Source organism: Sinocyclocheilus grahami, unplaced genomic scaffold (genome assembly GCF_001515645.1).
Source record: "Sinocyclocheilus grahami isolate Dianchi unplaced genomic scaffold, SAMN03320097.WGS_v1.1 scaffold239.1, whole genome shotgun sequence".
NCBI classification, from domain to species: domain Eukaryota; kingdom Metazoa; phylum Chordata; class Actinopteri; order Cypriniformes; family Cyprinidae; genus Sinocyclocheilus; species Sinocyclocheilus grahami.
The window spans coordinates 574683-587182 of NW_015505418.1; the positions used below are offsets into that span (position 1 = coordinate 574683).

General features: G+C 37.1%; 1 protein-coding gene and 1 long non-coding RNA gene across 2 annotated transcripts; both read right to left on the reverse strand.

The window, feature by feature from the left end:
• Nucleotides 1-1440: 1440 nt before the first annotated feature.
• LOC107597860 (tubby-related protein 4-like) lies at nt 1441-2498 on the reverse strand. The gene is made up of 4 exons (XM_016289051.1): nt 2215-2498; nt 1854-2088; nt 1628-1772; nt 1441-1474 (listed from the first exon to the last, which is right to left on the reverse strand). The coding sequence occupies exons 1-4, from the start codon at nt 2266-2268 to the stop codon at nt 1459-1461; spliced, it is 450 nt and encodes a 149-aa protein (XP_016144537.1). The 5' UTR covers nt 2269-2498; the 3' UTR covers nt 1441-1458.
• A 7294-nt stretch (nt 2499-9792) lies between these two features.
• LOC107597843 (uncharacterized) lies at nt 9793-10524 on the reverse strand. Its single transcript, XR_001610500.1, has 3 exons — nt 10497-10524; nt 10332-10385; nt 9793-10020 (listed from the first exon to the last, which is right to left on the reverse strand). It is a non-coding gene; the product is annotated as an uncharacterized lncRNA (long non-coding RNA).
• Nucleotides 10525-12500: the final 1976 nt, after the last annotated feature.

A 12500-nucleotide genomic window follows, 5' to 3' on the forward strand; every position in this document is an offset into this window, starting at 1 on the left:
AAAGCAGTTCCGGGCGGATGACGTATGAGTTCAGCATTGTGCACGCGCCGGTGAGTCTCGGGAAAACCAACGTTTGTTAACTGGAGCAAAGGAAGCAAAGTTTCCTTACTTTAGCAAAGAAAAAACAGTCTCCTCTTGGCTTATATCGAAATCCTCTGACATTCTTCTTTACAAATCCTCGTTTTGTACTTCTAATAAGTGACCGGTGTTTTGTTTTGATCTCTCCCCTGCGCTTCCTCGTTCGTCACTTCTGAGCGGCGCATGCGCAACGCCGACAATTAATAAATAAAATACCTGCTCCAAGATTTGTTGGCAAAAATGCTGCAAGCCCCACAATTTTGAACTTTGTTCCCCATATGTTAGATGTAACTTGCGCAAGATAATTGTGCTAAAATACAAGGAGACAAATCTTAATAAGAGGGAAACATTCTGTGAGCTCACACATAGATGTTTTTACAAATGTGTCCCTGCAGCACAGAAGCAGTGTTGAGTCGCTGGGGGATATTTGTAGCAATAGCCAACAATACATTGTATGGGTCACAATTATACATTTCTCTTTTATGCCAAAAATCATTAGGATATTAAGTAAAGATCATGTTCCATGAAGATATTTTGTAAATTTGTACATCTCAATTTCTAAAAACTTATGACTGGTTTTGTGCTCCAGGGTCACAAATTGTACAGCCAGCACTGTTTATCATTTAGCTGCGGTGAGCACCTGTGTGATGTCATCGAGCGGAGACTCCCGCCGAGTCAGACTCGGAGAGCCAATGGAGGGCTTGCGAATAGGTAACCGAGGCGATCGCGATATTTCCTGTGCGGTGCGGGAGAGCTTGGGGGACTTACGGGGATCTATATTTATCCTGTTGGTAAAGGGACACACTAAGTCTCTACAGAGAAGGTAGCAAGCGAAGAAAAGAGTTCAAGGTGAGTTTGCAGCAGCATGCGGTCTAAAATTGCAGAGTTAAACAAAACTTCAGAACTGGAGGATCCGCGAGTTTCACGCTATCAAGATGAGCTCTATTTTTAGGAAAGCATTTCATGATGCATATCTTGTTATTAAAGGGATAGTTCACCCAAAAATGAAAATGTGATGTTTATCTGCTTACCCCCAGGGCATCCAAGATGTAGGTGACTTTGTTTCTTCAGTAGAACACAAACGAAGATTATATTATATCAGTCTTATAATGGAAGTGGATGGGAATCACGGCTTTGGGAGTAAAAAAAACAAAAAAAAACAAACAAAACCACTGTACAGTTTCTTGCACAGACTGATCGTTTTGTGTCTTTACACATCAATGTATCGTCACGAGCTGCAGGGTTTAATTTGCTTTTCCTTGTGTGTTTTTTTTTACTCTCAAAGCCGTGATTCCCATCCACTTCCATTATAAGACTGATAGACTGCAACGGTTTGAGTTCAAAATCTTCATGTGTGTTCTACTGAAGAAACAAAGTCACCTACATCTTGGACGCCCTGGGGGTAAGCAGATAAACATCACATTTTCATTTTTGGGTGAACTATCCCTTTAAGCAGGTTAAAATGTGCATCAATGAAATTCATGCATAGCCACATCAGCTGCAATACAGTGTCTTGTTCCACTAATCAAGCATCTAAAACATGCAGTACCTGGGAAGTTTGGGAGACTTGCTCCCTCTGGAGATCTTTGGTGATTTCTTTCCAACCCAGTCATCATTGAGCTCAATGTCACTAGAGTCTGAGCAATTGCAGCTGTCAATCACAGAGGGGAAGAAGCTGTTTCCATAGACTTCATCTGTGATGAGAAACAATGTGAGCCGACGAGGAACTAAACCTGTGTGGCATTCTGGCCAAAACTTTGCTTGTATAACCCCACCTGCTTTCCCATCAGTCTTTGGGTCCATGATGACAAATTCAGGGCGAAGTTTGCTAATCCTACGGCCTTTCAGAATAGGCACAAGCCCCCCCAGATACTCCAGGTATAAGGTGTAGCAAGGGCCGCCGACCTCAGGGTTGTCCTCGGTGCGCTTCATGGTGCAGTGCAGACGCTCGTTACCTGATGTCGGATAACTAACAAAGTCCCGCATGTTGTTGGGATCCGGGATGGGGGGCTGAAGTGAGGAAAGGGCGCCAGAAAAAAAGACAAATGGAAGAATGGGAATGATGGTATGAACGTATTACACAACCAGCAGTTTCAAAAACAAGATCCAACTGCCTGTAATCTGGAAGTTTTCTACCTTAATGGTAGAAGCGAAGGCAGAGGACACGTATGTGCTCAGACGAGAGGGCATGCTGAGCTTGGCCACATCTTTCTCCTCGTGTACCGTGCTGGCGATCACCTGTCGGCACAGCAGCTGCAGGCTGGCGACCCGGTGTTCGACGCGAAGCACGTACAGCGCTGGGCCGCTGGCGAGAAACAGACGCGAGTCCCGATGGCCCCAGCACAGCGCACTGATCGGCCTCTGAACACAGATGCAGAAACCAACGGAATATCAATGAAGCAGTCCTGTACGTTTCATCTCTGTGAAATTGTCACATTTATCAGAGTTTTATGAGGGTAAATTTAAGACCTTTTTAAAAACCAAGAAAATGTGTCAAACAATAAGTAGTAGCACTTCAAATACTGAAAATACAACTTCCAACAGATCTTTATTCATTTTTAATTAATTTGACAAAAAACGTTCTTAAAGGGTTAGTTCACCCAAAAATGAAAATAAGCCCACAAATTACTCACCCTCAAGTCATCCTAAGTGTATATGACTTTCTTCTTTCAGACGAATCCAGTCAGAGTTATATTAAAAATTGTCTTTGATCTTTCAAGCTGTTTCATGGCACTCAGCGGGTGTTGCATGCATCAGTCCAAAATAAGTTAAATAAAAAGCATCTATCCATAAAAAAAAGAAATCGAAATCCTCCGACATTCTTCTTTACAAATCCTCGTTTTGTACTTGTAATTAGTGACAGTTGTTTTGTTTTGATCTCTCCGCTGCGCTTCCGCGTTCGTCACTTCTGAGCGGCGCATGCGCAAAGCTGACCTCATACGTCATCCGCCCGGAACTGCTTCCGTTTACAACAGTGAGTGCAAGCTACATTAAAGTGATTATTACGTTTTGAATATGGATATTTTTCTTACAAAAACGCATCGATTTTTATGGACGGGCGCTTTTCCACGTTCGTCACTTCTGAGCGGCGCATGCGCAAAGCTGACCTCATACGTCATCCGCCCGGAACTGCTTCCGTTTACAACAGTGAGTGCAAGCTACATTAAAGTGATTATTACGTTTTGAATATGGATATTTTTCTTACAAAAACGCATCGATTTTTATGGACGGGCGCTTTTTATTTAACTTCTTTTGGATTGATGCATGCAACACCCGCTGAGTGGCATTAAACAGCTTGAAAGATCAAAGACAATTTTTAATATAACTCCGACTGGATTCGTCTGAAAGAAGAAAGTCATATACACCTAGGATGACTTGAGGGTGAGTAATTTATGGGCTAATTTTCATTTTTGGGTGAACTAACCCTTTAAATTATCAGCAGCCATTGCTTCAATCTTCAGTGTCACATGATCCTTCAGAAATCATGCTGATTTGCTGTTAAAATTTTGGCAATAATTATTGGTAAAATGTTAATTATACCAAACTTTTGAGCAATTGTGTGTACCTGTTTTTCTATTCTGGTGGGGAATTAAACCTGAATATACACAGACTCATGGGGACTTGTGTCACGGTGGGGACCTAAATTGAGGTAACCACGGGTAAACAAGCTAATAAAATCACACAGAATTAAGTTTTATGAAAATCTAAAAATGCACAAAGTTTCCTGTAAGGGGTAGGTTTAGGTGTAGGGTAGGGCAATAGACTATACGGTCTGTACAGTAGAAAAACCATTACGCCTATGGAGAGTCCCCACAATGATATCAAACCAGACGTCTGTGTGTGTGTGTGTGTGTGTGTGTGTGTGTGTGTGTGTGTGTGTACACACACATACACACACATATATATATATATTGGCAGAACACACAGCTAATTTTTGAATGGCTGTCAAGAAAGATGGAAATGCAAGGTAGTACATTACAGACACTTCTATGGATATGCACAGTTTTGCATACTATACACAGCAGCAATAATATAAGAATGGTAGTAGATGTCCCAAACAAAGCCTCTGTTCTGTCTTGTACCATGTTTATTCTGTGATAAATGTTGCTGACAAGAATGTTAATGTGTTTTCTGTTCGTATAATGTCATTTTACACCTTAACATATTTAACAGTAGCCAGCATAAGAAACAACAAACAAACAAACAATAAATGTTTATTATTAAAAGGACCAAAATGGCATTTCAGTGCAAATTACTATATAAACTGTGCCAAATCATTAGTTATATTTCATAAGATAGTTAGATAGCTGAAGCAACATTAGAAGCAATTATAAAAATAAAATGATACACAAAGCATTCTTTTACAAGAGTAAATAAAGGTGATTTTGAAATATTTTCTTCTTTCTTATCACAGCTTATTATGCAAAGACAAATATTGTAAGTAAGCCATTGGTAGGTGGCTGTGCTGCTGACAAAACATTGCTGTGTTTCTTTGAGCAACACAGCAACTGTGGCTCATTGTTATTTTAATATTATTTATGTACTATTATTTATTAATATTTTAGATTATCTTTTATTTTTTATATTTTGAGTTATAATTTTTAGTACTTCAATTTAAACATTTTATTTTTGTTAGTTGCCAATGCAACATTTCTAATTATATTTAGAAGATATATTTTAAAAAATATTTATAAATATATTTATATATTTTTTAAGCCCAATTTAAATAATAATTTAAAAAAAATAGTGTTAGTTAACAATAATTTGTCTCTTTGTCCAAAAAATAAATAAATAAACAGGGGAAGTGTTCGGGACACCTGTTTGAAGACTTTATTTTTGCAGTTCTGTTTCACACAGAAATCACACATGCTCTCAGAACATTTTTTTAAATCTTTAATGACTGCACTACAAGTCAATGATTTGATTAATGAAGAAATCCAATTATTGGTTTAGTTTGCCATCTGACCGCTTTCAGTATCTTATTCATTGATTATGTGAAGGCTTCCAAAGAGAATTACAGTTTTCTGTTTGACAACCTTCACTTGATAAAAGGGTTTTGCTGCGGTCTGAGGTGAATGAGGAAAAAATAGTGGACATAAACTGCAACCGTAATGTAATAAGTGCTATATTCACTGCACAGTCAAGAACAAAGATCCAAAGACTGTACAAAACAGGTAAAGGTTTTCAACCTACATAGATGATCTATAGTTAGCATGAATTGAAGAGAACAGATGAGGTATAAAAAGTATTTTATAGGGTTGCTTATTTGTTGGTATTTCAAAATCATTTAAAGGGGTGGTTCAGTGGGGTTTTTTCTAGGCTTGATTGTGTTTGTGGGGTGCAGTCTAACATGTGTTAATGCTTCGTTTTTTTAATAACGCATTATTTTTCACATAATTTACCTTTATTCCACACCGCTTTGTCCCTTCTCTGAGAAACACACTGATCATTTCCTTCTTTTATGAAGCCCCTCCCTCAGAAATAGGTGATGGGCTCTGATTGGTTAGCTAGCCCAGTGTGTTGTGATTGGCTAAACCACCTCTAGTGCGTGTCTAAACGTCCCGCCCCTCTCCTCAGCAGCATTTTGTAAACAAAGGTGTTATTAATATTGCTTATCAGCTTGAGCCCGATTGAGAAGCAGAGGATATTATTGAAGAGGATCGTGCAGAACCTGTGCAAGCACGGCTTTTAATGGTAGGCCTATGTTTTTTGTTTGTTGTTGTCTCATACTTTTAGATATGCTGTTATTTGTAAATGCTACTGCTTATGTTAGCTTTTAATATACGGTTTTATTCTGATTAAAGCTTTAATACAGTACGGCTGTAGTAAATGTATCCATGTTTAACGCTTCTCATAGCTATGTGAAAATAAGAGTATAATTGTAACAGTTCATTGCTGGAGCTGAGCTCAATGAGAGAGAGAGAGAGATGCAGAGCAGGGGGACGCGAGGAACATTATTGAGAACCGCTGCTTTAGAACATTGATTTTGAAACTTGTGAATCCACTAGAATCGTTAGAAGACATAATCGCGATTCATACACACTAACTAACATTAAAAAAGTGAAATCGCAATGAACCACCCCTTTAACATCTCAAAATAATTAAACTTTTCAATGTTATTACATTTTTCCACTTTCTCTCTGATGTTGAGTTACATCTGACTGTGAAAGAGGTTTTTTTTTTTTTTTTGGGTGAAGGGCTTTCTAAAAAAGTAATTGATCCGTCAAAGAAATGTTTTGTACATCCTCTACACTTACATTTAGAGAAAGAAGAGATGACTCACCGGCTGGCATTTCTTAAAGGGGTCATATGATGCGATTTCAAGTTTTCCTTTCTCTTTGGAGTGTTACAAGCTGATTGTGCATAGATAAGGTCCCTGAAGTTGCAAAGTCTAAAGTCTCAAAACCAAAGAGATATTCTTTATCAAATTTAAGACTCTGCCACGCCCCCCTAAAACGGCTCGTTCTAACACGCCCCCACATATCTAGGTCACTATGTGGAAATATTTGCATAATGCCACCCAAATGTGCACGCAAAGAAAGAAAGCGTGGTTTCAGTAACCGCAGTTAGTGTTGAAGCAGCCATGTCAGGGAGACGCTGTGTGTTTCAGTGCGAAAGCAAAAGCACTTTATTTGTCCGTCCGAAAGTAGATGCATTTAGGAATCTTTAAGATCATTTACAACAGAACAGCAATGCATTTTATGGACGACCGTTTCGTGAACGTAGGAGAGGAGGTAATTCTGACTTTGCTATGACAATCTGGTGCTTCTGAATCAGCTACTGTTTTGTTATTAGTTTAAGTATTTGCTATTGACTGTTCAAATGCGGAGTTTTGCGCATCGTGTGTGTGTGTGTGCGCGAGCGAGCGAGCGAGCGAGAGAGAGAGACATCACAGTGGATTCAGCTGTCTTAACCGTGACTTGTGTACTGCAAACACATATTTATCACTGTGTCTGTCCAACGTGATCTCATGATAATTCGTATGTATTTTACGTAAAATGTGGTTCTATAAAACGTACATTTACTTACGTTTTTACAGGCACTAAAGTGTACAAATACGTATGTATTTTCAGCCTCTAAACGTACAAATACTTACGTATTTTTAGCATTTAAATGTACAAAACTGACATATTGACGACACCTAAAAATGAATCCTTATGAATATTGAAATCGCTGCATTCATTTTATTAGTTTTTAGTTGTCATATTAATTAGTAAAACAAGGAAAGAGGTTTTTAAAAGATCCCCACCGTGCAGAAAAAGGCATTTCCAAACAATTTCGTTACCGCTGGGGACTGAGAGTTAGAAAATCAGGTCATGAGAGAGTGTAATGATCGGAACAGCTCAGGTATGGCTGAACGCAGACAGTTGTTCTTTAGACTTTTTGGGACATCTTTTTTGTTCTTCGGGAACAGAATAAAACAGCAGAAGGTGTCGTTGACGTCTTTTGCAAATTCCCCTTAATAGACCCTCTAGCTCTAATTTTACTCTCACAGGAGGAATAAAAGCATTTTACATTTGTACTGCATTCTTATTTTTGGCAGCCAAAGGCCAAGGAAGACAGCAGCCCTTGGATCAGAGTCTCAATGCTGAGATCACAGTCTACATGAATATCTTTTTATGATTTTACCCAAAATCCTTCTAATCTCATATCATCCTTTCCATTGACGTGGAACCAGCATCTGTGATTTATTTTGGCTGGAACTTTTCTAGCATTTAATTCTAGGTCTGTGTGGTAATATAAACTCGAGATTGATACATTTGTCAAATTCCATGTAAGTCTATCAGCATAAAGCCGGAGGAGCTTCTAGCAGTGACGCTATCCCTGCTCAAGAAAACTGCATATGCTGGTTAGGTATGTTTTGACCATTATAAACCAGCTCACGACCAGCTAAGGACCAGCTTAAACCAGCTCAAACCAGCAGCCATGCTTCAAAACATACCTAACCAGCAACCGCTGGGGTTTTTTTCAGCAGGGATGGTTGTCTTTCCCTACACATCTCTGTTTAGTTCACTTGAATGTCTTTAATCACTGTAAAGAAAAGTCGGGTTATGTTTTTCCAACCGAATGTTTCCATTTCCAAGAACACTCCAGTCCCCACAGGCCTTTAGTTGCATGAATATTCAGGTATAAAATCATCATGCAGTTAATAATCATGAGGTTGTTTTTCCACAGCTGAACTAATGCACATTTTGTAACCGAGTGCTATATGAGGACTGTTTATGGTTTTGCAGCGACATCTTGTGGTTGAAATGATGAATGATTGAGGCTAAAGCTGATTTGTTTAAAAGCAGAGGTTGTTGTGCAATCCAATTGGTGTGGTTGAAATTGCTTGAAGGTTATACTACTGCATAATGGTTCCAAAACTAATAATTATCTTATATATTGTTGTTAGTTTGATAGGCAGCACAAACATCTTGAAAGGTGTGAAGAGTGGGGGCAATTGTAACATTTTCCTTGATAACATCTTTTGGGATAAGAAATGTATCCATGTATGTGCCAATGGTAATAGTACCTAAAATATAGAAATATTTACACTGAATAAGACCTGATAATATTGTATTTAATCAAACAAGTCAGAATGTTACATTCGCCCCATTGCAAGGGTTGTTGTAAAAATAATGATATTGATATTGTCTCTCAAATAAAAGAACACATTGAAGTAATACAATTTCTTAATTATTATACTTGTATAGTTTTAATCCGTAATGTTTGTGACTGTAGAGAATTTGGGGGTTGGTAAGATTTGTAAATATCTGTAGTCTCTTATGCAAAAATATAGTAATACTATGAAATATTATTACAATTTAAAATAACTGTTTTCTATTTTGAATACATCTTTTCAGGATATTTAAAACATTTTAAGTTTTTATATAATTGTTTTGTTTTTTGTAATTCAATATTAATTTTGAAAGTGTTTTAAGTGTCAACTTCACTGGTGTAAACTGGGAATTTTAGATGAGATCTGAGGCAGGCTAAGCAAGTCTTTTAAAACCATTAAACCAATTTTCTTGTCGTCTGGATTTCTGGGACCGGAACAGCAATAGGATCTATCCACAAATGTAAAAAATTCTTTCAGACGTGTCAAAACAACTCAAAGCACATAATTTTGCTCATAGCACACGTATACATTTCACCACACTTCTTAAATGGGGTTTCAGAAAGTCCACAGTGTGAGGATGTAATAAATATGATTTTGTTTACTGAATATTCATCAGTCCCTGATGATATTTGTATACTGTATATGTCTGCATTTAAAAACACATGAAACCACAGTGACTTATTTTCCCTGAGTTCCAGTGAGGTTCCCATGAAAACTGTTGTTCCTGTTGATTGCATTACTTGATGAATGGATGGAAATACAGAATTGATGGTTAAAACAGAAGAGTGATTGGGTGATGGTGCATTATTTACTTTTTCTGGATTAGTGTGGACAGTCAAAATCCATAAAAAGGGCACAATGTACTGTAGTAATATGAAGGAATTTAGAATTTTGCACTTGTGTTGTGTTTTAGGGTTAATGACCTGGCAGAAAATTGGCAGTACATTTCATTTAACAGCGTAGGTTGGTTATGTGGTCCAGTTTTCCCCAGCTAGTAAATACTACAATATCTGGCTGCAAAAAATTATCGGACATAAAAAAAGAATCACTATAACACAGACATCTAAGATGAATTAAGTCTAACTCTTTATTATTGCAGTCACAGAAAAAATCCAGACAAGGCATTGATTTACTCAATGCAAAAAGAACGCAATAAGATGTCTTTACATTGTCCGCAGCGGAGAAACTCCAGTACATTTTGCTATTATTTTATTTATTATAATTTATAAGCTTTTATGTTTTTTTATACCAGTCTTGGTTCACACTGTTCTGGTCTGTTACTAATTCAGCATCATCCCTCTATTGGTATTGAGCCAAAGCAGGTTGAAGGTGGTGTAGTTCTGTTGAGACATTATGTACAGTCAATATCTACCACCATAATATTTTAAAGTTATATATAGATATATACAGTATATTTACACACACACATATATCACTGCTCAAGAAACATTTCTTATTATTAATGTTTCAGCTTTGCAATCACAAGAATAAATTACATTTTTTTTTAAATATAGAAAACAATTATTTTAAATTGTAATAATATTTTACAATATTACCGTTTTACTGCATTTTTTGATCAAATAATATTTAATTTCTAGGTTAACAAATGACCATTTTTGAGCAACAGGATTTTGGGTCAGACGTATCAAACCTCTGTCTGGTCCACCAGTCCTTTCACTTCAGGTTGTTTGGATGTCATATAAACCTAAAATATAACAAGTTAAGAAAGTCATCCTAAAGGATGGGTGTTTGAACGTCAAATTCAGAGAATGTCACTGCCCCGATCCCCTAGCACCTAAACTCCGCTTTTTCTTACCTGCACTAAAGTGTTGTGCTATTCCTGAGCAGCATGAAGCACAGGTACACATCCTTCAGCCCAAGAATCAATCGCACAGCGCTGAGGTTCTGGATCCTCTTGCCAAAAGAGTTCATGTTCTGGATCATCCCCTTCATCTCTCCTCAGGAGAAGACATTCAAGCGTCTCCACCAGGTTATTTTGTGCCCACCAAACCGAGAAGGGTATCAACTGGTTGAGGGCAGGAAGTTTGTGTATGAGCTAAATGAATGCCTCATAAAACTTTTCCATTGTACACTCTCAGAATAAAGGTACAAAAGCTGTCAGTGGGGCAGTACCTTTTCAAAAGGTACACTTTTGTACCTTTTAGGTACTAATACGCACCTTTAAGTTAAGGTACCAATACGGATCCTTTAGGTAGAAAGGTGTACCTTTTGAAAAGGCACTGCTTATGTACCTTTATTTCTAAGAGTGTAAATAAGCTATTAATATAAAGGCCTTAATCAGCGTAGACTGCATTTTAAATTTTACATGGATGAAAACAACGCTGTGAGGGATAGACTTTTATAATTTAAGGTTTTATAATGGCATGCATTGTATGTGGTCCTAAATCAAATGTCATTTTCAAAACTCACAACTTTCAAAGCTGTTTAATGTCTGTTTAAGTTTTTGGAAAGATGTTTCATCAGCTGAATAGTCATTGTGTTGTTAAACAACAGTACAATCCGTTGAACACACTGTACATCTCTTTCTTTTCAATCTCATTTTCATTCCTGTCAAAAATTAAATATGCAGCTTCACTTGATGTCCTAAAATAACTCAAACTGAAATGAAAGTTACTTAAATGTCGAAATATTTAAAAAATAATAATGCTAATAATAATAAACCTGACAAAAACACACAACAAAAATTTTAACTAAAATTAAAATGAAAACAGACAATTTAAAATAATTAAAATTATTGATAAAACCCTAATAGTCATTTAATGATACTAAAATAGCATTGTCTGGATGATTACACATTGTACACTCTAAAACGTATAATTCCGCTCACCTGTCTTTTTAGATACACCTGATAGCATCTGTCCATCACTCCTTCTATCAGTTCTGCGATAATGTCTGCCACTACCTCCTCACCCTCCTCCTGGGAGAGCATGCTGGTCCAGCTGGACTCGGTAAGGCGTCCCGGGACAATGTCCACCGTCTCAATGGGCTGGACTGCAGGAGCAGCATTAACTGCGACAGAATCGGTGCGGCTTTTATCAGCCCGTGATTTGGCAGCTGAGCGACGCATGGCCTTCACCTCTCGTGGAAAATAAAATAAAATTAGGCCTATCACTATGGGGCCAGAGGAAGAGGAAGAGGAAGAATACAACAACAAAAGCAGGCTAAGCTCACTTTGGGAACAGGATACATGTGATTGCCTAGTACAATGTAGAATATATATATTAAGGATTAGTTATTAGTTATCACCTGCAGTTGTTGTCAAAATTGGTATATCTCAGTAACTGTCTCAGTTTTGAGTCAAAATGCAATTATTCAAAGGCTAGAGTGTCTAAGACAGACAGACAGACAGACACACAGACAGACAGATAGACAGATAGATAGATAGATAGATAGATAGATAGATAGATAGATAGATAGATAGATAGATAGATAGATAGATAGATAGATAGATAGATAGATAGATAGATAGATAGATAGATAGATAGATAGATAGATAGATAGATAGATAGATAGATAGATAGATAGATAGATAGATAGATAGATAGATAGATAGATAGATAGATAGATAGATAGATAGATAGATAGATAGATAGATAGATAGATAGATAGATAGATAGATAGATAGATAGATAGATAGATAGATAGATAGATAGATAGATAGATAGATAGATAGATAGATAGATAGATAGATAGATAGATAGATAGATAGATAGATAGATAGATAGATAGATAGATAGATAGATAGATAGATAGATAGATAGATAGATAGATAGATAGATAGATAGATAGATAGATAGAT